Here is a 24682-nt window from a genome sequence, read left to right as displayed (position 1 = left end):
AGCCATTTACACACGGCAAACTTTTTTCCTCCTTCCCTCTGCCTTGGATCCGGTGAGCTTTCCAAATCTCAACGCGCCTTACATTCATTAACGCGAGATTGACGTGTCACCGGACGCACGATGACAATGAACTTCACGGTTAATGAAACTCTATCAGCTGCTGTCCCAGTCAGAGGAAAATAATTTTCGCGGGGAGATATCTCAATGGAAAGCGCGCGGATGATGGAGCAGGCGCGGGGGAGCGGCGGAGAGGGAAGCGAAGAGTTTTGAAGACGCGATACTCAGATTCATCATCGTTGGAATTATGGATTCAACATGCAACTTGGTGTTTGCACAATTTAGAAAGTTTACAAACCGGAAGGAGATGACTACCAGCTCCTGTCTTCTGCTTCTCGTTCTATGTCTTGCAAGTAAGTTTAACTATATTATGGGTAAGACCTATCAAGTTTGCGTTCGCGTTAAAAATGATCAAAATGTAGCCTATAAATTTACCCCATTTGTTGAAGCAAGTAGCTAATTACACGCTAGAGTGAGAAATCTCGACATTAACGCTCTTGTGATAGACTAGATGGTGTTCTTGTGGTAGGTGTCCACATATTAAGTCCATCACTCATCCAAGTGTGTGAAGATGACGCTCCACTGTCAATCAATAGGCTATCACTGTAGTCCTCCTCTCTCTGATGGAGCCTCTGAGCTACGGCTAGAGGCATAGAACTTAAATGAGGCTACTTTAAAGTTGCATTATGTAACTTTTCTTTTTTCTCCATGGAGAACTTATTACTTTACCTAGAATGTTCCACACTGTCTCATTAAACATATCACTGATTAAATTACAGTGGTTTATGTTCAGTAGAGATGGGCAGTTCTAGAGCTGAAATGATCCAAGTAATTTTAGTGAAGGTGTATGGAGTTTAAGTTGGATTTTGATGAGGATACAACTTTATAACATGGATTCTAACTGTGAGCGGGCTTGCCTCTCCATAGATCAGAAACCTGGTGGTGTCAACTGCTTGTCATTAGGGAGATACATTTTTATTCATTTTATATTGTGTATGTGTCACTTATGCAGGTTCCAAGTCTGGATAAACCCAATTAGTAGTGTAAGAGCTGCACTTGAAAGCCAGGTAGTAGCTACAGTTGCTGTGATGATCCCAGAACAAAACTCAGTGACTTAATAAATCCTTCAAACTCAAAGCAATGCTGGCAGAAAACATGATAGCATACCTCATAAAACTACACAGCCATCAGAAACACTGACACAACTCTTATAAAGCAAATTTACAGAGAAGTGCTCAAGGCTGATAATAAATCAGGTTGGCAGTTAAATTCTCTCTCCACTCATATTGTGAACTGCCCTTGAGCAAGACAAAGAGTTGTAAGTGTTGTTAGAAAACAATATAGTTGTAATAAATAAATGAACACATAATTTCAGCACAATTGGAATGAACAATCTGTGCTATTATTAGTAGTATGCAATTGTATGTAATGTGAGTCTACAATTAAAAAGAAAAGTAAAGAAGAGGATAGAAATATCCAGGGCCCTTGAAACAATGGAAGAAAAAAAAAAGATTCCACAGTATTTAAATTTACTGAAGTGCATTCACCTGTAAACCTTTCTTAACATTTGCCCCAGAGAACTAGTTTTTATTATTATATTGGAGCGTAGGTCATCCTCTGAAAACACTCTGTAAAAGGGTTTGAATAATTCACTTAGGACCTTTTTTTCTTGACCGTACCAGTCTTTTAGGAAGCAAATATCCACTTCTCTTAGAAAACAAGAGCAATCTTTTATTATCCTGACCTATTTTCTCTGAGCTGTACAATATAACAAGCACTGTACAAAATATTATATATTTAGCATAGCATAACAGGAATTACTCTAGCTGCTTTCCTTGTAGAAACTATACAGATAGATATAAATATAAAATAGATATCGAATTAACAATAATATATCTTAGTTCAAAGTCCAGAATTGTTTAGAAAATTTTCTGAATTTGAATTTAAATTATATTGTTTATAATGAATCATCTCAAAATGCAAAAAGAGCCACTCCTGCATTATGCAAAATTGACTCTTGTGAGCTTTACGCCATGTTAGAATGTTGTTACCTCCTCAAAAATATACTGCAGTTGTGTTTCATTCGTACATGTTTGAGTAATCCTGCATTTAGAGCGTTACTAATCTGCCTACTAGAGCCCGGCCGATATGGATTTTATTGTGGCCTCTATGAAACCGATAAAATGGGAGTTGCAGCTGCTGATAGCCGATATAATCGCCGATATATTTAGTGATGTAAAAATTCACTGTAAATCTTGAATTGTTTAAAAAACTTAGGTTTGGCTCTGGTGGATTTTAAACTGGGTTTATTTAGGCAACATTTATTGTTATTTTGACTATTTACGTCATATTTACAGACAGTAGATCACATTCTAGCTACTAGTGATGGGTAGCAGGACTAAACCAGAACTGAACTAGGACTGAAAAAGAACTAAACCAGGACTAAAACAAATCTAAACCATGTGTAAAACAGGACTAAACCAGAACTGAACCAGGACTGAGTGTCAGGACTCGGTCTCTATCTCTCTCCTTCTCTCAAGCCCAAGATTAGTCCTGGTTTATTCATTTTATGCTGAACTGCAGCCATATGCACACTTTTTCTATCCTATGCACACGCAGATTTCTGAAAGTTTCATTTTCAGCTGCTGCCCACTGTCAAACTACGGGTCTACATTAGGGATGGGCATGATTAGTCGATTAATCGATAATTGATCACTAAGAATTTCATTGATTACGTTCATTTTAATCGACAAACCGAATGTAGGTTGCTGTGCGTAGCGTGACCAAACAGGGGTCCATACATGTAGCTCTCTGCACGCAGAAGGAGCGAGGAAACACAAACAGTCAGTCCGCCTACAACGTACTGAAGCACAAATGTGTATTTAACAATGACTTCTACAAGAACTTCCACGCTTTCCGTTGCGTTCGGGACAAGTGTGAGGCCATGCGCACAGTGTATAAAGCAGCACATATGTTTCGGTGTCCAGTGGGAAAAAGCTTTGCAAGGTGAGAGCGCCATGTCGATGACGAGTCCCCATCTCCCACCCCCCGTACAGTGTCCTGGTTTTGACAAACGCAAATCTGGTCTCACTAACCTGTATTCCACTGAGTCATGTCTTTTAATCTGACAGAAATTGACCGCATCAGCGCACAAGAGCAGTAGTTTTATCTTCGCTGAGTTTATGCAAATTAGCGATGCGGTTTTAAGTTTCGTTTCTGTGAGAGTTGCGCAAAACTGAATTACACACATTATAATCTCAAACGGATTGATGTGGCTGTAGAGTGGTTATGGTTTATATGTCGTAAAGTTGAATTTATTTATGCAGATTAGTAGTGCAGATAGTAATAACAATGATGATCATTTTAATATAAAAACGTTAATGATTAATCGATAATTTATTGTTAATTCTTCCGAAGATCGATTAAGAAAATTTCGTCGAATGCACATCCCCAGTCTACATGCGGCGTGAAGAGAAAAAAAGTGAGAGAAAGAGAAAACATGGCTCCCAATAAGAAGCAGGCTCCCGTCGTTTGGTAATTACGCCGTGGTAATTAATTATATGCATAAATGTGGATCATTCACACGTCTATTCACAGCTCATTTACATATCAATGCAGGTCCAATAACAAATATAAGGCCAATATAGTCACTTTACAATAGGCCAATAGAAAACAGCCTGTTTATGTGTCAGAGCTACAGCAGCTAATCGCTAACCAAAACTAGCTTCAAAGTCGATGTATTTCCAACACTCACCGCTCACACAGGCTCCTCCTCACATCACAAGTCTGCACTAATAAATGTCCTTTTAATCCAAACTTAAAACAGATTGTCCGTAAAAAGAATATAATCTCAGTGTTGCGCACGGCTGCGGGTGTAAACAAGAGCACATGAGTGAAGTAATGTGTCTCTGGGGGTGTGTTCAGGGACAGTACGGACACACACACACAGACAAATGATTCCGCAGATAAATACTGATGCGGAGCCACATATTAGGACATTTATCTGTCTGTAAATTGGATTAAATGAACATAATGTAGAGAGTCTAAGCTTATATATATCGGCCCATATCAGCAAGCATATCGGCCAATAGCCGATACATCTTTGGGAGCCCATATCGGCCGATAATATTAGCCAACCGATATATCAGCTCTACTGTCTACATCTCCAAAGATCAAAATGGCCTGTTTCACCTTGTGGTGTTATGCAGTTTTCAAGTTAACAGCTTTTACCTTTAGTTCAAAAGGGACTTGCAATTCCAGGACTGAAGTGATCCAACTGACTCTAGTGAAGGTGTATGTATTACCACATGACATCACAAGGTGGAACAGTGTGTTTTCTATTTGAGAGAAGACCTCAGCGTAAATATGCAGGTTTTCTGTGTTAAACATGTATGAATGAAACAAAACACATTATAACATAGATCAGAAAATAGCATGATATGGGCCTTTTAAACACTAAATAATACATTTAAGGGCACATTTTTGCTATATCTTTTGGATTGCCAAACTACTGCCTGATTATTGTTATCAGGAACACAAAAATATCAATATTGTCTGCCTCTACAACCAACCATCACCAGCTAACCTAAGGTGTGCCCTTCAATGAATTGTATTACTCACTCTGTTCTTTGTTTGGGTTTTTTTCATCATTTTCAGCTAAACCTTGTAACAAAGATCAAATAGGGCAGATGACACCGTGAAGCTTTACCCCTGAGCCTCCATCAAAGGGAAGGAAACGGTGAAATGTTAAATAATTCAGCTGGTGCAATACTCAGAGAAAGCATGATGCTCTTCTGTCTTTCTTGTAGTTGTTATTGTTGTAAGTTTTTGTTTCCCTGTAGACCGGAGGCTCTAGTCAGAACATGTTGTATCCTATCCTTCATCATGAACATCACCACCGCTAACATAGTGTGAAATACAAAGCCATACATTATAGCTATTTCTTGAACTATAAATGTGCTTTTTAGGAACTGTTAGGGCAGTTGCCAAAGGAATTAAGAATTTAAAACCATAGACTGTATAAAGAAGTGGACTATGTGAGTGTGACGTCACCCAGTGTTCAGCTCATATTCAACTCCACTTAAATGAAGCTCGCGATGCTAACAGTTGCTAACAGGAGCTAATTTGTAGCCAGGCTCCATATTAGAAATCAAGAATCATGTAGGGCTGTCTTCACCTTCCAGGTCTTCTCAAGCACTTCCTTGAGCCTTCGGTATTTCTCTAGTTTCTCATGTTCCTTTTTCTTGGTGTTACCTACCAGTGCCCCACGACTTTGTTCTGTTGCTTATCCAACATCACTATATGTGGTTGGTTTGCCAGCACCATTATGTCAGGTTGTATCGGAAAGTCCCTCAAGACCTTAGCTTGGTCATTCTCCACTATTATTGGAGGTGTTTCCCACCTTGACCTTGGGGTGTCCAGCTCTCTGCACTCTTTCTCTCTGTCTGCACAGATGTTTCTGCACTCTCTGCTCGCCACTACTGTTCTTTTGTCAAGGCTATAAAGTCAGCCTGTCACAATAAGAAGTTTTGAAGTGCTATATATTGTTAATATATTATCCAATGTACTTTACTTGTACAATATTGTTAAAATTGTTGAGCTGCAATAAATAAACAGAGGATTGCAACACTTAAGTAATTAGTCAGTTCATAATTCAAACTTCATCAGCTCAAATCTAAACACATTAATCAAAACTTGCCACCAGAAGTACACATGATAAATATTGACTCCCAAATAGTATTGTTCCATCTTTCGAGTGTTGAATAAGTCGACATAGTATTTATCCTGAGAGGTCGGCTATAAAGATTATAAAAATGTTCCTTATTTTTCATGTACTCATATTTGGTCCTCACTCTCTTTCTGTCATTCATAACAGCAATATATGAGCATTGCAATTAAAGTACCCATTGATTTTTCATGTAAGGACTTTTAAATTTGCCCCATGCAAATTACTGTATGCGATGGATGGTTATCACTTGTGAAATTGGAGCTTTTTAACCGGAGTACTTTTATGTAGATTATAATTATTACATTCATTTTGCCACTCCTCCTCCCATTCCTGTTTGTCTCTTTGACTAACTGGAGCATATCCCTTTACTTCAACATGCCTGTATACAGATACGCAGTGACAGATAACCTTTTACTTTCAAATTATGTGCAGTTCTGAGTCGCCTTTCATGATTTGGTTGTAATAAACACAAATCCTTGAAGTTGATTAAGAACCATAGCCTGTATAAAGAAGTGGCCTAAGCCCCAGAGGAAAATGGTCCTCTGCATTTCATCCATCCTTTCAGGAACAGTGGGTAGCACATGGGGTGCCCGGGGACCCATCTCCATAATCTTGTTGCTAGGTTTGGTCAGGACTACCTTAGCTTGAGCATTATTACCTATCTCGGGGGCATGTTTTCAGGTTAATGGGGGAAACCGGAATGCCCAGAGGAAATCCACCTGGACATGGGGAGAACATGCAAAATCTACACAGAAAAGCCCAAACGACCCAGGGATCAAACCCAGAACCCTCTTGCTTCACTACACTGTGCTACAAAAAAAAAAAAAAAAAAAAAGAAAAAGTAAAATCAATTGGAGCCAGAGTTGAAGCGCCCCCATGCTCATTTCTCGTTTGTAACATGGCGGCTAGTGGGTTATATGTACATATATATTAGGGCTGGGCGATATGGATCAAAAAATATATCTCGATATATTTTGCTATATCTCGATATACGATATATATCTCGATATATGTTCAAGAAAAAATAACCCCCTAAAACTGAAAACTGCAAAAAACAAATCTGCCAAATTCCACAAGGTCCTTTTTTAAAAAATTGAAGTGTAAGAGGTCGGCAGTTCATATAGGAACATTTAAGATTACAAAAAACCCTAATTACATAAATAATAATTTAACTGTAATGTAATGTTAATAAAAGAAATAATACATATTTCCTTCTTTTCATTCATAAATAAAACAACTCAACACAAGCTCATCTTTCCATTAACTCTGTTATCCAAACCAGAACCAGAACCATGAGCTCATTTAGCAGAAGAAGCTCAGGATGTTCCTTATTTTAATAGATCCATGTTATTATCCAGCAGTAAGGAGCTCTGAGGTTTAATCCCACAATCCACTGCAGATCAAACCCAACGTTTCCAAACACTATTGTACAAGTGACACTGCAGCAGATTATTAATTAAAATATTCTGCATAAAACAACTTTACATTGCTAAACTTTACAATATATAAAGCATAACGACTATAGAGCCACATCAGCCCGTTTGAGATAATAATGTGTTTAATGCAGTTTTGCGCACGTGTGTTTACATTTTACAGAAACGAAACTTAAGCGCATGGCTCATTTGCATAAACAGCGCACTTCTCACGCAGCTCAGCTCGTTTAGCTTCTTTCGGGCTAAAGGACGAGACTTGGTGGAATATGAGGATGTGCTGCTGATGGTTTTGTCTGTAAATGGTGGAAAAGGTTCATGGTGCTTGAAGCTTTTCACTGGCACCAACTTTCGGTGTTCACGGCGATAGTGAAGAGTGAAGGAGACACGAGCGAACAAAATCAGGGAGACGCGCGGAGGCGACGAGAGAGAAGACAAACAAGTGAAGCGGCGAAATCAAAATTGAATATAAACATTATATCGATATATACGATATGTCAGAATTCATATCGAGTTTAAAAACTATCTCGATATATTTAAAATATCGATATATCTCCCACCCCTAATATATATCATATGTTAAGAACTATTGTCACTTGGATCCTAGACCAGTAGGAAGCTTTCCGGGCCAGTGCTTCATGTAAACTCACTGAAACCCACAATTCATGCGACACAGACACATTCTGCATATCCTCAAAAATATCCTTCTCCCTGATGCTGTTGTCAACTCTGCTCTGACAATGTGGACATAATGGAAGCTCAAAGCCAGGGCTTGAGGCTATTCTGCTACTCCACAAAAATTATTCATGTATTTAATCAGTTTTACATAAGTCATACTTTCAGGTTGAGTAGAGACACGAAGTTATGGAGATCTGCACATTGGGAAAGATGCTTGACTGGATGTAGTTTGTTCTTTTGTGCTTAAACCTTGAAGCACAAACCACTCACTCATTAGAAGACAATTTAAATGCCCTGTGGTGTAGTTTACTCACAGATTACTTGTTTATTGCTCATCATTTGGGAGTATAAACATTAATTATGAGGCTCTAAACTACAGCAGGGAAAAGAACATGTGCCACCACAGGGCAACTGCCTTTTATCTTTAAGTACTTCTGGCGTTCAGTAACACAACCCTTCCTCTTGTGTTAAACCTAAAGGCACAAACATTTTACTATTTTATGTTTGGAATGGCAATTTAAAGGTTCTGTACTATGCCTAATTGATTAATGTGAGCTTTAAGTCATGTTCTAATGTTGTTACCTCATCAAAAACATACCTGCAGTTATGTTTGGTTTCATTCACATATGTTTGAGTATTCCATAATTATTGATCTGTCTACATCTCCAAAGCTCAAAATGCTCTGTCCCGTCTTGATGTCATGACGTGGTAGTTTTCAACATAACAGCTGTCTTTTAGCCTTTTTCAGTAGAGATCGTCAATTCCAGGGCTGAACCATGATTCAAATGATTCTAGTGAATCTCTAACCACCACCATCACTCAAACAGCAAGGTCGGCGAAGTGTTTTGCCTGAGGACACAAAAACAGCACAACACTGGTCAGAGCTGTGATCAGACATTAAACTTTGGGTTGGTGGGTGAATGCTCTAACCACTGTGCTACAGGGTCACCATATAATAGCATATTCTTCTTGAACTGCAACTTTTAAAGCTTTCATCCCAGACTGTATTAAGTACAATGCATATTAAATAAACACAACAAAAGGTATCTGATTTGTGTCTATGTGTGTGTAGGCAGCAGAGCAGAGAACGCAGAGGAGCGTCTGGTGAACCACCTGCTGGGGCCAGAACGCTACAACAAACTGATCCGACCTGCAGTGAACAAGAGCCAACAGGTCACCATCTCCATACAAGTTTCTCTGTCCCAGCTCATCAGTGTGGTCAGTACTTCAGATTCTTATAGCAAAATGTATGCACTTTTAAAATTATACTGAATGTAGTCCTGTCATGATAGTATAGTATTATTGAATGATGTACTTTTGCTGATACTTTTTCAGTCTGCATACTACTGTCTATAATGCTCCCTTCTTTGTATACAGTTGAAATAAACGTCGAAAGAAATAATATGAAGAAACACAGCTTTAGGAGACCAGGTGTTTCCAAAGAACAATAACATAAAGATTAGATTTGATCAGCCTTAAAGTATAAAACACATAAATCTGACACTGCTTGGGGGCAACAGGAAGAACAGTGTATCTAATATTTCCAGGCAGATAAAGAAAATATTCATGTAATATAATACTATAATAACTACATCACAGGGAAAATATGTGTTTGCATACTCGTTTAAAAAGAGGACTAAAATCACAGTCTTAACTTGCATATTGAGAACAAATAAATGTCTGTTCATTGTAACCCTAACTAAAAGCGGAAAACACACTCTGCGTTTTGACTGGATAAACAGCAACACACAATGAAAACAAACAACATCGTGACTTGAATTTTTATTTTTTTTTAAGAATAAATTATTTCAATTGTCATAAGTACAATTATATATTTGATTTGAATATGTTTACTTCATATAGTAGTAGAACAAATAGGTGCTGTCATGCCTATTTGAAATAAACATGAACACATTAAAGACAGATTTAATTTCCACCGATTTTAAACACAAAAGACTCCAGGTCCAGCAGCCAGAAATGTGTTGCTATTAGATTTATTGGTTATTCAGCTATAGAGCACAGCTTTTCATTCATTGTATGCTCAGATACAGTGCACAGTGCTCAGTAAGCAGGCCAGACAATTAGGAAATGGATGGTTGGTCATTTCATGGCAATCCATCTCAGCGGTAACAAATATCTTTTAAATATTGAACAAAACCTTGTGAAAAATAGTACAGTTTAACTACACAGACAGGCCTTTGTGTGGTATATCTGTGTTCAAAGTGTGTTACTCTCTATTTTCAGAATGAACGGGAAGCAGATAATGACGACCAACGTGTGGCTCTTCCAGGTGCAGTATTGTGCTGACTTGCTACCGATGACCTTTCTCAGCTGTGCAAACTCTTACTCATGCATTTTTCCTTTGTGTTATATTCTATATACAGGAGTGGAATGACTACAGGCTCAGGTGGGACCCAGAAAAATATGGTGGCATTAAGAAACTGCGAATACCATCAAAACTCATCTGGCTGCCAGACATTGTGCTCTACAACAAGTGAGTTGGCAGGAAAAACAAAAGAAAGACATACATTCTAGGCATTCATAGCCAAATCCCATAATAGTATTACAGATTTTACAGGCCATTAGCCTGTTTGCGAGTCAGCTTAATTTTATAAGGCTTAATTTTCAAAAAAAAATAAAAATAAAAAAAGTATTCATTTTAGTTATAGTCCCCTTTTTGTTATATACTCCTTTTTATTTACAGTCAAGAAAAGTTGTCTTAGAAACACTAATACGTTTTATCTATTGCTTGGATCTTGTCCTCATTCATCTCAAATGTGTAGTTATCACAGTTTAATCACATTTTATATATTGTATGTATTGGCTTCAACAAACAGTATATCAAAATTCAAAATGTAGTATAACAGTATAACACACCATGGAGTGCACTTGCTGGAGCTATAAGATCTACTTTCATCTAATTTTCATTTTATTAATTCACCCATGACCTTATTCATAGTATGAAGCACAGACATATTAATTCATGACAAAATTAATTATGTGTAATATGATAACATTGTTAGTTGAATTAATTTTCGATCTGTGGTTATTTCTTGTCTATGTTTCCCAGTGCGGATGGTGTTTATGAAGTCTCCTTTTATTGCAACGCTGTGGTGTCCAACACAGGGGACATCTTCTGGCTCCCTCCGGCCATCTACAAGTCGGCCTGTCCCATTGAGGTTCAGAACTTCCCATTCGACCAACAGAACTGCACCCTCAAGTTCCGCTCCTGGACCTATGACCACACAGAGATCGATGTAGTCCTCACCAGTGACTACGCCAGCAGAGACGACTTCACGCCCAGCGGAGAGTGGGACATTGTGTCTTTACCAGCACGCAAAAATGAAGACCCTAATGACATAACCTACCTGGATATTACCTATGATTTTATTATTCAGAGGAAGCCGCTGTTCTATACTATTAACATGATCATCCCTTGTATTCTGATCACGTCGTTGGCCATCTTGGTTTTCTACCTGCCGTCAGACTGCAGAGAGAAGATGACGCTGTGCATTTCAGTGCTCCTGGCGCTAACTGTGTTCCTGCTGCTAATATCAAAGATAGTACCACCCACCTCCCTGGCAGTGCCCCTCATAGGTCTGTCATCGGCTTTTAAGGAATATTTGTAAACATCAAAATAATTTAAATAACATAAATCTGACTTCTGAGAAGTTTGGCAGGCGTGGTGGCAGGTGTTGGAAATAACATCTACTTTATGTAAAAACTGCCCTATTGTTAGAAATGGCAAGAGATAAATTTTATATATTTTAATAATTTAGGTTTGTTTTAGGTTAAATGCACTTTTTCACAACTGACAGATAGTGGACCCAAATGTTTGTCACAACTACTTTGAGGAAGGTGGACAATCTTCAAGGCTTAAAATACAAAATCAACCTTTCAGAGCTTTTAACCATGCTATAGTTGTTTTCCCTCACTATTTACTCACCCACTGTTGTATTTTCAGTGCTTCATGCATGTTTGAATAGTCTCAGAAAGGGACAGTATATTAATCAACACATATATCATGTATAAAAAAATGCCAGATCTTTGCTATGAGGCTAGTTTCCATCTGTTGTGGTTGATATCCATCTGTTGTGGCTGATATATATATATATATATTTGAAAGTCACAAATAATCTACAACATAAAAAAATATATTAGTAAAATATTAATTTAACATTTTAGTAAAATAAAAAGTTGGCAACTATAATATAATATAGTGCTGAATAATTATATGTGTTGTTTCCTCAGGTAAATACTTGATGTTCACTATGGTACTGGTCACATTCTCCATTGTGTCCTGTGCCTGTGTCCTGAACGTTCACCACCGCTCCCCCTCCACTCACTACATGCCCGACTGGGTCAAACGTATCTTCCTCGTACGCCTCCCATACTTCCTGTTTATGACCCGCCCTCGATCCAACAACAGGGACAAGCTCAAGGTGAAGTTCCCAATCCGGAGTACCACAACACTCAACTCACAGCTCTCCAGTATAAGATTAGGAGGGGACTTCTATGCACAGGAAGACTATTCACAAAAGTACTGCTGGAAAGGAACTGAACTGCCAGAAGGAGGGGGCGGATTCTCTGACTTTGGCAGGTCCCTGGGTCACCCACTGGACCCTGCTCTGGAGGAGGCCGTGGAGGGAGTCAAGTACATCGCTGAACACATGAAGACTGAAGATGATGATGAAGGGGTAAGGATACTTTTTTGCATTTGTAAAGAAAGGAATCAAGCTATTTTACTTTTATTTTACAATCTAGTTGTCCCATGTGTAAATGTACAAAGGAGACAAAAAAATTCTCAGTAATGACAATTCTACAATAATTTTATGCAGTGTAGCAGATTAAAACTCAGAAGAAATTAGGAAAAGACAAACAAATGTGCCTACTGCAACACCAGTAAATACATCTAAAATTGTGTGCTGTTGTATTTTACTTTGACAGGCCTAGGGAGACTTTTAATATGCACTGGCACCATTAAATAAACTACAATATATCAAAGTGAAACTGCTAAACTTTGTATTGTTCTAGGGGCCTTTTGCCTCCCTGTGCTCTTCCAAAAGTACAACATATCCACATTAAAGGTTGAACTCTAACCCCAGATTTATAGCTCTAAGCACGTCGGCTCCCAAAAGATCCTCGGTTATATAAATATTACAAACAGGTTGCTTTGCTGTAATTGCTCATGGCAGACTCACCAAGCTGCCAGTCTCATGTTCACATTTACTGACTCTACTGTGAATATAAATATAATGCAGTACATATTTGCGGTCCACACAGCAGCAGTTAATACAGTAAAGCTTTAGGACAATAATCCTCTTTGCCTTTTTAAAAAAATATGATTTTGAACTTGTAATGGGAAATTAGTTTCTTTATTTATTTGTTACTTGCATAACACAACCAAACTTGTCTCATTTTAGATAATTCAGGACTGGAAGTACGTGGCCATGGTGATTGACCGCATGTTCTTGTGGATCTTCATCTTGGTGTGTGTGGTGGGGACCCTGGGCCTCTTCATGCAGCCACTGTTTCAAAGCTGGAACACGCCCACAGCCGATGACACAGAGTGAGTCAGACAGATGGTTAAAAACACACCTCCCATCTCCTAGCAACACACTAATCAACCTTTTCTGACAGTGGCTGTTCACATGCACACCAAATCTGATCATTGTCTGATTTCTGGAGTTATTAGGTCATTGAAATGTCATGTAAACAATTATTCTGATGTGTAGTCTAATTTCTTTCTGATTGTTCACACATGTGCCACTTTTGACAAAGAAAATCATGCAAAAAAGAACAAACTTATGTGGCAAAGACAACAAATGAAAGAAAAAAAGATACATAATGAAAGAGATATTTTATAATTCATTGTAATTTGTCTTCCAAATTCAACAGTTACTCAAAAAATCCATTGATTAATTGACACTGATTTCTCTTTGGTATAAAGAGGTACATAACAGAAAACCTTATTACTGTTTTTTTTTTTGTTTCTTCCAGTTTTTAGATTTTTTTTTCTGACCATGTAAATATACCCAATCTGTTTTCTTTCCCTCCAACAGGTATGGAGATTTCTAGGAGCTACAGTTGACGGCATAAAATGTTTTATTTACTATTTAGCTGGAGTATTATGGACTGCACTGTTCTCCTATGCTTTGGAGTGTAAGTGTAGCCAGCCAGCAATGAGTGGGAACAGCAAGTTGGACATGAAGCTGTGGCATCCTAAACCTTTTTTTTCCCTTACTTGTTGCTATGCCCAGACAATGGGCTACAGATGTTTTTGATAATAATATCTATTTATACTGTAAACCTAATGTATCAAGTACAGCATAGTAATACTATTTCTGCTGCCATCTTTACAAGTCATGGACAAGTCACTCATATTATTGGTTGGATCATATTTTCTAAAATGTTATTATTCATATGAATAATATAAGTCCTGTAGCATAATCATTAACATACCACTTTGTTGTCTGTAACAGTAACGTATCTATTTTAGTCTGTAATATGTCACAATGTATTAACTCACAAAATACACAGTGAATTTGTCACTGGTTGTCTTTGATGTGTTTATCAGATGTTTATCAGATGTGTACACACTGTGTATGTTACTCACCCTGTCATAAAATGCCTTAAATATTGAATTAAAAGGTCACTTTTAGTTATAAAAAGTAAGTAGTTTCTTATTTTCCAGCACAGAAACTTCTGTAAACTGTTGCCTTGTTGAAGATACACTTTATTTTTATGAATTAAAGCTAGAAATCGGCAAACAGGAAAGACATAGTTTACAGCAAACTCCACCTCCTCAACTCCACTGCACTAACAGTAAGAGATAATATTGAGATGAAATCCAAATTGAATTATATTACAGTGCATATCTGCTGTATACTGTGCACCACACTTTTCTATTGCCTAGAAATAATTTATAGCGAGTTATATCAAAAACTTTTTAAATTAGTTATAAACAAACCAAAAATAATCAGTTGAATAAATCTATATTAGACTCACTTGAAGAGCACAATGCAAGATACAAGTCCTGATTTAGTCTTTAAAGGTGTACTGTGTAACTTTTTGGTGAAGGGCTCACCACCTGTGCTTGTCTCCAATATTAATGCTTTGCCTGGAATGTTGTGTGACATTATTAAACTTATGTCACATTTATTTAAACAGTTTTTTTCTTACTTTGACGCACCTACTTATCTTGTCTTATAAGTGACAACGTCTCCACGGAGACAAGGAAAATTACATGGTGCACCTTTAAAAATACTTCTGTTTAGAATCAGATGTATTTTTCCATTTATATTTTTGATGATAATATTAAGAATCAGGCACTACTTAACTATATTTTTGTATAGTAACCAGTGACCTTGGATAAGAGATACAATTTTGTGTGTTTCCTATACTATTTCTCCAAATATTCATGTAAAGCCCTCTCAGTTAATAACATTTTTCACCTGTCTCAGTGTTTGCTCATTACTGGTTGATTCTGTGTTTGACTTTTGATTCCCTTGTGAGAACAGTGGGACGGAGCGGTGTTGTCTGAGTCGACAGCAGGAGCTCTGTGCTGCAGGGTAAATTTAGTTAAGCGCTCGCACAATATGAGAGCGAGAAAGTGTTAGTGAGGCAGAAAACATTTTATTGCTTTTGTGGATGGGATAAGTGACATTTGGAAAAGTCTGCTGACAACATGAAGTAGAGAGGCTTTTGATACTGGTTCATCTTGAGACAAGGTCGCTGTCAAAGTAATGTGTATATTTTTATATTTAAGGAAAGTTTGCGATAATGTGTCAGTTGTGGCATGTGTTTGATTTTACTAACCTGGAATACACTTTGAACTGTTCACAACACTTTTGTTCGTAATGATCAAAAAAGACAATAGCATTCAAGATGTGGGGAGTGTTTTTTGTTTGTTTTCCTGACAATTCAAGTGCAGTATTTTTATAAAAGCAACCACACGATTGCATTGAATATATACACAACTGAAACTCCAAGAAAATAGCCTACATTTAACTAGTTTTTGTTCAACCAAGAAAAATTTTGTCGACCTCTTTGGCATGCATATTGCGTTGATATAGAGCAGCGAAAGAACTTCAATATTTCCCCATATGAGTACACATCCTTTTAGTCCTATTTGTGTCCGTCCCAGAGAAGTGGCCCAGATTTCTCCTCTGTCTTCTCAAGTGCACTCAGCCTCTGTGAAGTCCATCTGCCGACACAGAGGTAACACTGGGTGAGAATAACATCACATCCCCACTACTGTGAGACCAGCCACTTTCTCTTTTCTCCTTACCATTACTTTTGGAGCACTCTGGCTTGTATTGCAGTCTGCAGGAGTAATAGGCGATGATAAGATTTAACTGGCCCAAATCCTTTATCTCAGCAAAAGTCAAACACTGATTCCCAAACTGTGCGTGTCAGCAGAAATGGGGAGGGCCGTGAGCTTGTCGACAGCTATTGACAAAGACCATATTTACTGTTGTACCCTTGTTTGTCTGCGTGTGTGTGTGATGCCACTACCTCCCAGGCCTATCAATATAAGGCTATGTGAAGCATAAAGATGACAGATGTGGTGTTGGTGCGTCTGGGGAAAGACAGAAGAGCACAGAGCCTGCCAGCTGTCGTATTTGTACCATCAAATTGTGTAATGTATAATGTTGAAATACAAGAGGGCCCTTTACTCCACCAAGTTAACAAATATGTGCTGCCAATATGTCTCTGAAGAATAAATGAATAGTGAAAAACATGCTCACATATTTATATTTAATAATTGATATGGAAAACATGTTGTAAATGCAATTACTGTGTCAATTCAAGTGTAATAGCCGTCCTGTGTACTCATTACACATAGCATGATGTTTTCATTCATCTGCTCATTTGGATCCATTTCATTTGACCCACTTCCTTCAAAACAAATATTAGTTTGTACAATTGTACAAGACTGGATGTACACAGTTGTCTCAGGCTGAATGCAGCCATAACGATTCTTCATTTCTGCACATGCATATCATATGTGAATGTGAGAAAATAGTGTATCTATTATGATCCAACAGTCCACAATAAAACATACATTCTGAAAGTTGGCGAGGTAGCAAGGAGAACTTTTATAGGTAGCCACTTTTTAAAGAGTTTTATTTTAAAACATATTTATTGCACAATTTAGGACACATGTGGGACATAACATTAAAATATGTGTAATTAAGAACAAAATGTATCTAAAAAAAATTAAGATTAATGATTATACACATGCAAAATGTTACATCAACATTTCCTGTATGAATATGCATGCGTTTAATGAAGTCCATTGCTCATTGTCCTCAGTGTAAATACCCATATATTCTAGGATGAGAGTCAGCCAACTGTGAAGACAAAGGACATAACCGATAACAAAATCAATCACTGAATAAACAAGCCAACAAACTAAACTAAAATCTCATGCAACCCATATTCTGACTCCTACTCACTGATGACAACTATTTACATTTTACTCTATACCACTGTGCCCTCTAATCACTGTCTATAGCTACTGTCTGTGTGCCCCGATTGAGCTGCAGGAAGTTGACTCTTAGTTTGTCAGTGGTGGACTTTACTCAATGGCTTTACCGATTTGACCAGAGCAGCACTTTTCCGGCACACTGACTCCAAACTGATTTCTGCCTGGGCTCGTGTGACTGGTCTCCTGCCTTTGTCCAGACCGCCCTCAGCTGACCCCCTGGAGCCTTCATTTAAGTGAATCCAGGCCTTCACATCAGCACATTTCACAGACTATCACAGCCATTTGTCCATTTATTTGTAAGTGGACCTGTAGGTTGTCTCCAGTGGTTTTATGAGCATTACAGCCATCATTTTCAAGCCAATGTGTTAATGGGACTTGAATCAAGGTGACGAGCAAATCCTATTGATATAAACATAATGCAGTGGTCTAATGCAATAGAGGAAGTCATGCACAATGAACTTTTTTGGCTCCAAGGGTTTAATTAACTTCAAAAGATAAAATGGATTCACTTCTTTGAATATATTGCAAATTGGTTCCAGAATGTAATATCAGCATGCTGTTGTGTCCATTCAGAAGTGTAAGAATCACTTGTCTCATCAAGATACAAAGTTTAATGTTTGCTTCCAGATGGACCGAACCACCTTCCCTCCTCAACCATGTCCCAAGTGCAGTTAAGGGCCAGACTAGTTTAGGCAAATCTCACTTTGAAGATACTTTTACTTTGTATTTTCTGCCATTGTAGAGAAAGTAATGTCATGAATACAGCGATGTGTTCTATCCTCTATCCTTACCCCCTCCTTCATGTATCATGTTATTCACCAATTGCATCATTGATGATGTGGATTGTTTTGCATTCCTAAACTAGTATTAGAGTGCAGATACTAACAATGTTTCCTGGAACAAATGTTTCAAAAAGCATCCACACAACCCATGATTTTTAAATTTGTTCAGATTTTTCTGTTTTGACTTTACATTTAATCTTTATCTTACATTATTTTTTCAGAGAGATGTTGGCATTAGAGCTACTTATTTTTAAACTGATTTTATTAGTATTTAGAATGTGGTCATGATTTAGTTAATTGTGAATCTCATACATATTACTAAAACAATTTAGCAAGTGGTCTTCATATAGACAGATTATTTGTTTCAGCAGATGTGCGCACAACCTGAGTGCAGAAAGCACCACTGTCTGTGCGGTGAACATAAAGTTGCAACAGTAGCTAGCGCTGTTGTCAGTGCACCAAAACAGTTTATCACAGTGAGATGAAATAAGTTGAAATAAATAAACATTAGTGAATGTGATGTGTCTGAATAACCCATAGGTGTTAAATGCAGGTGAGTGTATAAATGGCGAGAATAAATGGCCCAAACTTTAGTGGTCAGACATCCATTCTTACCAAATAGAAACAACTAGCCCCGCCCCCTGGGAGAGCCTGAAGTCCTACAAGACACTGACATGATACAAAAGGCGACCTGCGCATTAGAGTGCAGTGACGTAATCAGATAATTCTTCCACAGATACTTAAAATAATTATTCAGGACACTCCAAATGCCTTTACTTGATTTATAACACACACTGTAAAAAATATTTTTTGACATTATACCTCCAAATGTTTCCACAATAACTGCTTCCTACACAATTTTCATTTCTTGTTTTCCTTTGTCCCCTTATGCATAATGTGCTGCCTCTGGCCCTATAACAGCTATGTGACATCTATACTCTGTGTTTTTGGCCTGTGGTATAACACAAAGGGAAAAAAAACTTCATAATCTATGGGGTCATAGCAGGGTCTCTCTCAGCGCCGCTTGTGCCAGGCCCCAGGGTCAAGCTCCACCAAATCTGGACAAAATTATCCTGTTCTTCATTGCACTTCACTCCTCTTTTCCCCGCTTTTCTCTCTTTCCAACTGCATGCACTCATTGTTCCCTCTACACTTTTCAAAGTTTTAGTAAAATGGGAGGGCTAAAAATATGCTGGTAATTAACAGACATGCCCAAATGGCTGAGAACATGGGCCAGACTGAATGCCTTTAACTAAACAATATGCCTTATATACCACCTGAATGCTTGACAATGTCCTTCACTTAGAAAATAAGAAGAGCATAGACTAGTGTTATACAAATCAAGAACATTCAGAATTTCAGGAAAAAAATAAAAATAATAAAACCCGAACACTTTTATAATATGTTCATAGGGAAACTGTGCTTCAGTAAAATGTCCGTGGCTCTTGTCACGTTCATTTGAACAAGTGACGTGTAAATCAAATGAAAAGATTGAAGTTCAGAGGTTCCAGAAAATAAAGAATAGCCAAACCAAGGATACTGTATTAAAAGCTTTCAAACACATGTCAAGGATAATGGGCTTTAGTTCAGAGAGAAAAAACTTTCAGTACACTTAAGATGAAATCAGAAAACTACAATAAATGTTGAGCAAAATGTCCTTAAAACAGTGAAAATGTGCTTGGGTCAAGTTTACAAGTCTTTTGTAGTGGAGTTTGTAAGTGTGTGTACAACTGGGACCAAATACAACTTAACTTTCAACTAAACCAGGAATAGAACAAGACCAAACCTAGTCTACATCAAGACTAAACCAGGATAAAAAAAACAACTGTGTAAAACAGCGTGAATGCAGAAAACAAAGAAACAAACAAACAAACAAACAAAAAAAAACTTGTTAACCTTGCATCTCAGTCTATACACTTTAGGCATAGATTTTTATTCCAGATGCCCTTCCTTCCTTCATAATGAGCTTATACAGTGACTGGTAGACCCCTGCAGCTAGTAAAGCAGCATATTTGCACCGACCCAGATCAAATTTCCAGTAACCCTTCTCTGGATCTGGTTCTTGGATCGCCCCCGGTCACATAGCAGAACTACTGTCTCTTATGAACCAGTGCACAGCTGAGATCTCCGGGCAGGATCTGTCTGGTCTGACCTCTTTAACTCCCAAAGAAGAGAAATTGTGCTTTCACTTCTTCCAACTCTGTTTAATAGGCAATACTCTCCACTATGAATATTCATGTGTAAACCTGTTTGATTAACAGCAGCATAAAAACAAAAATAAAATGAATGTAATTAAATCCTAATAATATACGACACTGCAAAATTTAATACAGCATTCATAAAGGCTTTTCCTAGGCTTTCTTTGTGTGTATTTGAAGAACCATGAACTTGGTGCGCATCTTAGAAAAAATAACAGCTAGTTGTTGACTTTGTGTGTAAAGAGGTTTTCTGCATGTCTTACCAAAAAGGCATACAACCTTACTGGTGTTCAAATATCTGTAGTAACCTATAACACATAAGTATACAGTCTTCTTGTAAACAAAGATGTAGCCTCTGCTATGGACATGCAGTATTTTCTTGTGGTCTTCTCTATAGACATCAACTTTTAAGTATGATAGCTGGAGTCAGCTTGTCTCATGGGATCACCCTCTCCAGTCAGTGCACTGACCAGCTTGTATGTCAGCGCCTATGTGTGTGTGTGTGTGTGTGTGTGTGTGTGAGTGTGTCTGTGTGTGCAGTGAGTTCTGCTGACCATGGGAACAAACAGGAACAAAATGTCTACTAAACATGAGTCCATAGAATGCCCACAGTCTTCTAAAATAAGCCAGAGGAACAGATGTATACCATTCCAAATAAAACAAACCAATGTATTCTGGAGGTTTAATTAATTTATTTTTATACTTACTTTTACATTTATTAATACCCTACTTTAGACTACAATTACTGTATGTTATATAGTATCCACTGTACTTTGTTCCTACTATCTTGCCTTAGTGTGTGCAACTCTCTGGGCTTTGGGCCAGCTCAAAATAGACCTTGGCTTGTGTCCCCTATAGCTTCATTAATCACATCTCATAATGTTCATAATTACCATTAAATCTATAGCTAAATATGCAAGTATAGAGTATATTTTATGTATCTCAAATAGAACTGCCATTAAAACGATTATTTTACAATTTGTTTGGTGTCCTTGAGTGTTTAGAAAAATATTATCATTGAATGTATAATTAGATTTTTACATGTACATTTGAAAATATTACATACAATTTGCTTTGAAATTTACTCACTAAATTTACTTGGGTAGTACTGTAGTAATAGTAGTAGTAATACTTGACCTAATCAACCAAATCTGACTCAACAGTAGATATGCACAGCTAAGTGTAAAACATCCCTTGTGTAGAGTACCATGCAAGAAGTCTTTAATTTCCCTATCGGCCTCTTCTGTAGTGAATAAAAAGTCCTAGGTCTGCAGAAAGTGGTGAATGAGATGCACTTAGACAGCACTTATGAAGACTTACAGATTCTAGTTGGTTCAAGTATTCCTCTGACTGGTGGTTAAGTACATAAGAGTGTTGGACTGTGATCACAAGTTGTAATAGTCAAAGTAATGCCCCGCTGAGCTACACTAGGAGTTTTAGGTTTGTCCTCATCTATTTACAATCTGTATCTTCATTCTCCCTGGGGCCTTGGCAACCATCATGTATTATTCTAAAAGTGTGTGCATTTAAGGACAAATATTTTTACCATAGTGTCCTATTTGTACCTCAAAGCAGTGATAAATGTTTTATAATTATTATTAAAACTCAGTCTAAACAAGGCTACACCACATCAAAAGAGTGTCACTGTTTTATATTTAGGAACTTAATGCTAACACATTAATCAGGGGTAAGTAACCAAGTTCTGAACTAGGACATTACCTAAAGCAGACCTATTATGCAAAATCAACTTTTTTTGAGCTTTTAGCCACATTATAGTTGTTTCCCCGCACCATTTACTCACTCAGAATTGTATTAGTATTTGGAGTGATTGACAACATTTTCCAAACAACCTTCGTTTGTTACTGCCACTGGCATATGCCCACTGCTCTGTACTAACTTCGTTTTTTAATTTTATTTTCTTGATATGTAATACGTGCAACAGCATCACATAGTTGTTCTGGTACAAATGAAAAAATAAATAAATAAAAAAATCTGTGATGTGCAGCTATTCATTGGAGGTGCCAACAACTTCACTGCTCTTTGTTATGAAGATGTTTACGTTGATGCCAACTCCCATTGGGCACCCCAGTTTTCTAACACAGAAGTCAGCGGATTTGTTTCTTTTATTAAGTCGTTTCAGATCAATATTACAATTTAAAATGTCCAAATTACATAATGATCCATCAGTGTCATAGATTATAACTGTAGGCACAAGCACGATAGGTCTTCTTTAACACACTTTGGGTAACACTGATATTGAGAAGAGTAAGCCAACCTATGCATAAGCACAACTAACATTTTCATCCCATGGGAAATTAGCTTGGCAAAAGCAAGCATTTCCGTGTGTTTTGCCCCTGTTAAATATGGAACCTACTTCAGACACTTGATCATCCTCCCTGTATCTAGGTTTATATAGTGTGGCATTGGATTACTCCCTCTGTAGCTCAATCATATTATTGCATTTAGTCATCAAGCAAATGAAAAGATGTGCAGGTGGGTTAGCTGTAAATTGATCCAGCAACAGGAACCAGGAGTTTGTTTGCCATGCATCTAGCACTGAGGTACCTGTTATTGACTGAGATTGATCACATAGCAAGTAGAACCACATACAGACATAAACCTGACGGTGAATTTTATAATAGCAAAATTGGGATGAATGGACTGGATCAAAACAGGAGAATCAGCAGTTTTGGAGAACTACTCTTCATGTGGTCAGTGTCAAAAGTGCTCAGAGTAGAAAAGTGAATAGTGAAAGTTCTGGTATATACACAAGGTCTGTCGCATAAAGGCCATAGGTCATACCATATTACTGAGAAGCAACTGGAGGTGGTTTTATTTTGGTCATATTCTTGAATGTGATGATGTGATGTGTGTCCCAGATTGTGACGAAGAGCTGAAGTTTTCTATTGCTAACATTGTACTTTGTCATGAAATATCCAAAAAGTAAATGCACAATGTTGTGATGTTATCAGAAACTCAGTAATAGATTTATTTTCCCAGTGTACCTGATTAGTGCTGCTGAAGCCAATTAACACACAACTGATAGCAAAATGATATGGTTTTCATTGCTGTGTGTTTTAACATTTAGCAAAAATGATGGTCACCCTATAGTGGAGTGGGGTTTAATAGGAGACACTGGACTGAACCTCTCACTCCCTCTATTATAACTTTAATGAAAGGCTGGAGCTGTCGGCCAATTCAATTTCACCTGACTGTGCACTTAATGCTCCAGTATGCAGTAATTCCAAGAATACAGGGGCTAAGATATCAGCAGCTCAAAGGAAAATCCACGTTTCTGAGGTATAAGCCTGATTCTGATAGCCCAAAAATTTGCTTGCAGCAGAAGTATAAAGTAAGAGCAGGACTAAATCTTTCACAACTACCTGACACTTACGAGGTGTTATTGCAGTCAAGATATACAGAATTTTATGTTTCTTATGTACAAAATTGTGTCAGATGGTATCAAATCATTTTATATTTTAACACAACTCATGTTCATGGGTTTGCAAATGATTCCTTCCTGATTTGAAGTGTTTATAAAAGATACAATATTTCAATTTGAATTGCAAATCCTTCAAAACAGGAAGGAATGGTTATGCCTGCAACCCATGAATAGGCTATCTTCATCAAATGATCTCATCTCTCGGAACTAAAAAGAGAAGAAACACGAGAAAAGAATAAAGCAATGCAAGCACAAAAAAAAAAAGAAAAAAAGAAAATCAATTAATGTTATGGGAATTTGTACATTCGTATTGTACACACCTCGTTTCTTAATGACATTATTTCTCATTATCCACCTACTCCTACATTTTAAAGCAATTTCCTTCTTCTTTTCATCATCTAGTCATCAAAGACATCAGATCCAACCTCAAAGCTGTATGCAGACCCTTCCAGAGGCTGGTGATCACCTTCGCTCCATTAAACCCACCCCACAAAAAGGATCATGCCAGGGAGAATAAAGGGGGCCATCCACATTTCATTACTCTGAGATGAAAATAAAAGCACTCCTCTTCTGTGGGTCAGGGATGTGCTGCAGATATCTGCATGTGAATAATTCAGGATGGTCTAAAAGTTCTAGCGAGTGGCATAGAGAGATATTTTTATGTGTTACCATTCACTCGAGGCAGAAAGCTGACACCAGTGTACGTTGCATAGAGATGACGATATTATATTCAACCATAAATGATTATTAAAATATTGTTAAGACCGATCAAGATTGGTTTGTTTTTTTATGTTACAAGAAAGAATATAAATGTAGACATATTAAAGAGAAAAAAAGCACACTAATGGCTTTTCCAGTCACTGCATTTAGCTTT

General features: G+C 37.5%; 1 protein-coding gene across 1 annotated transcript; it reads left to right on the top strand.

The window, feature by feature from the left end:
* Positions 1-272: 272 nt before the first annotated feature.
* Positions 273-14549, top strand: LOC110175693 (neuronal acetylcholine receptor subunit beta-2-like). Its single transcript, XM_055158058.1, is given in 9 exon segments — positions 273-410; positions 8966-9111; positions 10138-10149; positions 10151-10183; positions 10278-10387; positions 10964-11490; positions 12145-12590; positions 13317-13462; positions 13956-14549. Coding segments are annotated over 9 exon segments (1542 nt in total). The 5' UTR covers positions 273-304; the 3' UTR covers positions 13972-14549.
* Positions 14550-24682: the final 10133 nt, after the last annotated feature.

This window comes from Boleophthalmus pectinirostris, unplaced genomic scaffold, assembly GCF_026225935.1.
Source record: "Boleophthalmus pectinirostris isolate CB_2022bp ecotype Guang Dong unplaced genomic scaffold, ASM2622593v1 HiC_scaffold_22, whole genome shotgun sequence".
In the NCBI taxonomy this organism is placed as follows: domain Eukaryota; kingdom Metazoa; phylum Chordata; class Actinopteri; order Gobiiformes; family Gobiidae; genus Boleophthalmus; species Boleophthalmus pectinirostris.
Note: the sequence above shows the minus strand (reverse complement) of the source record. Positions and strands in the feature narration are given on the sequence as shown.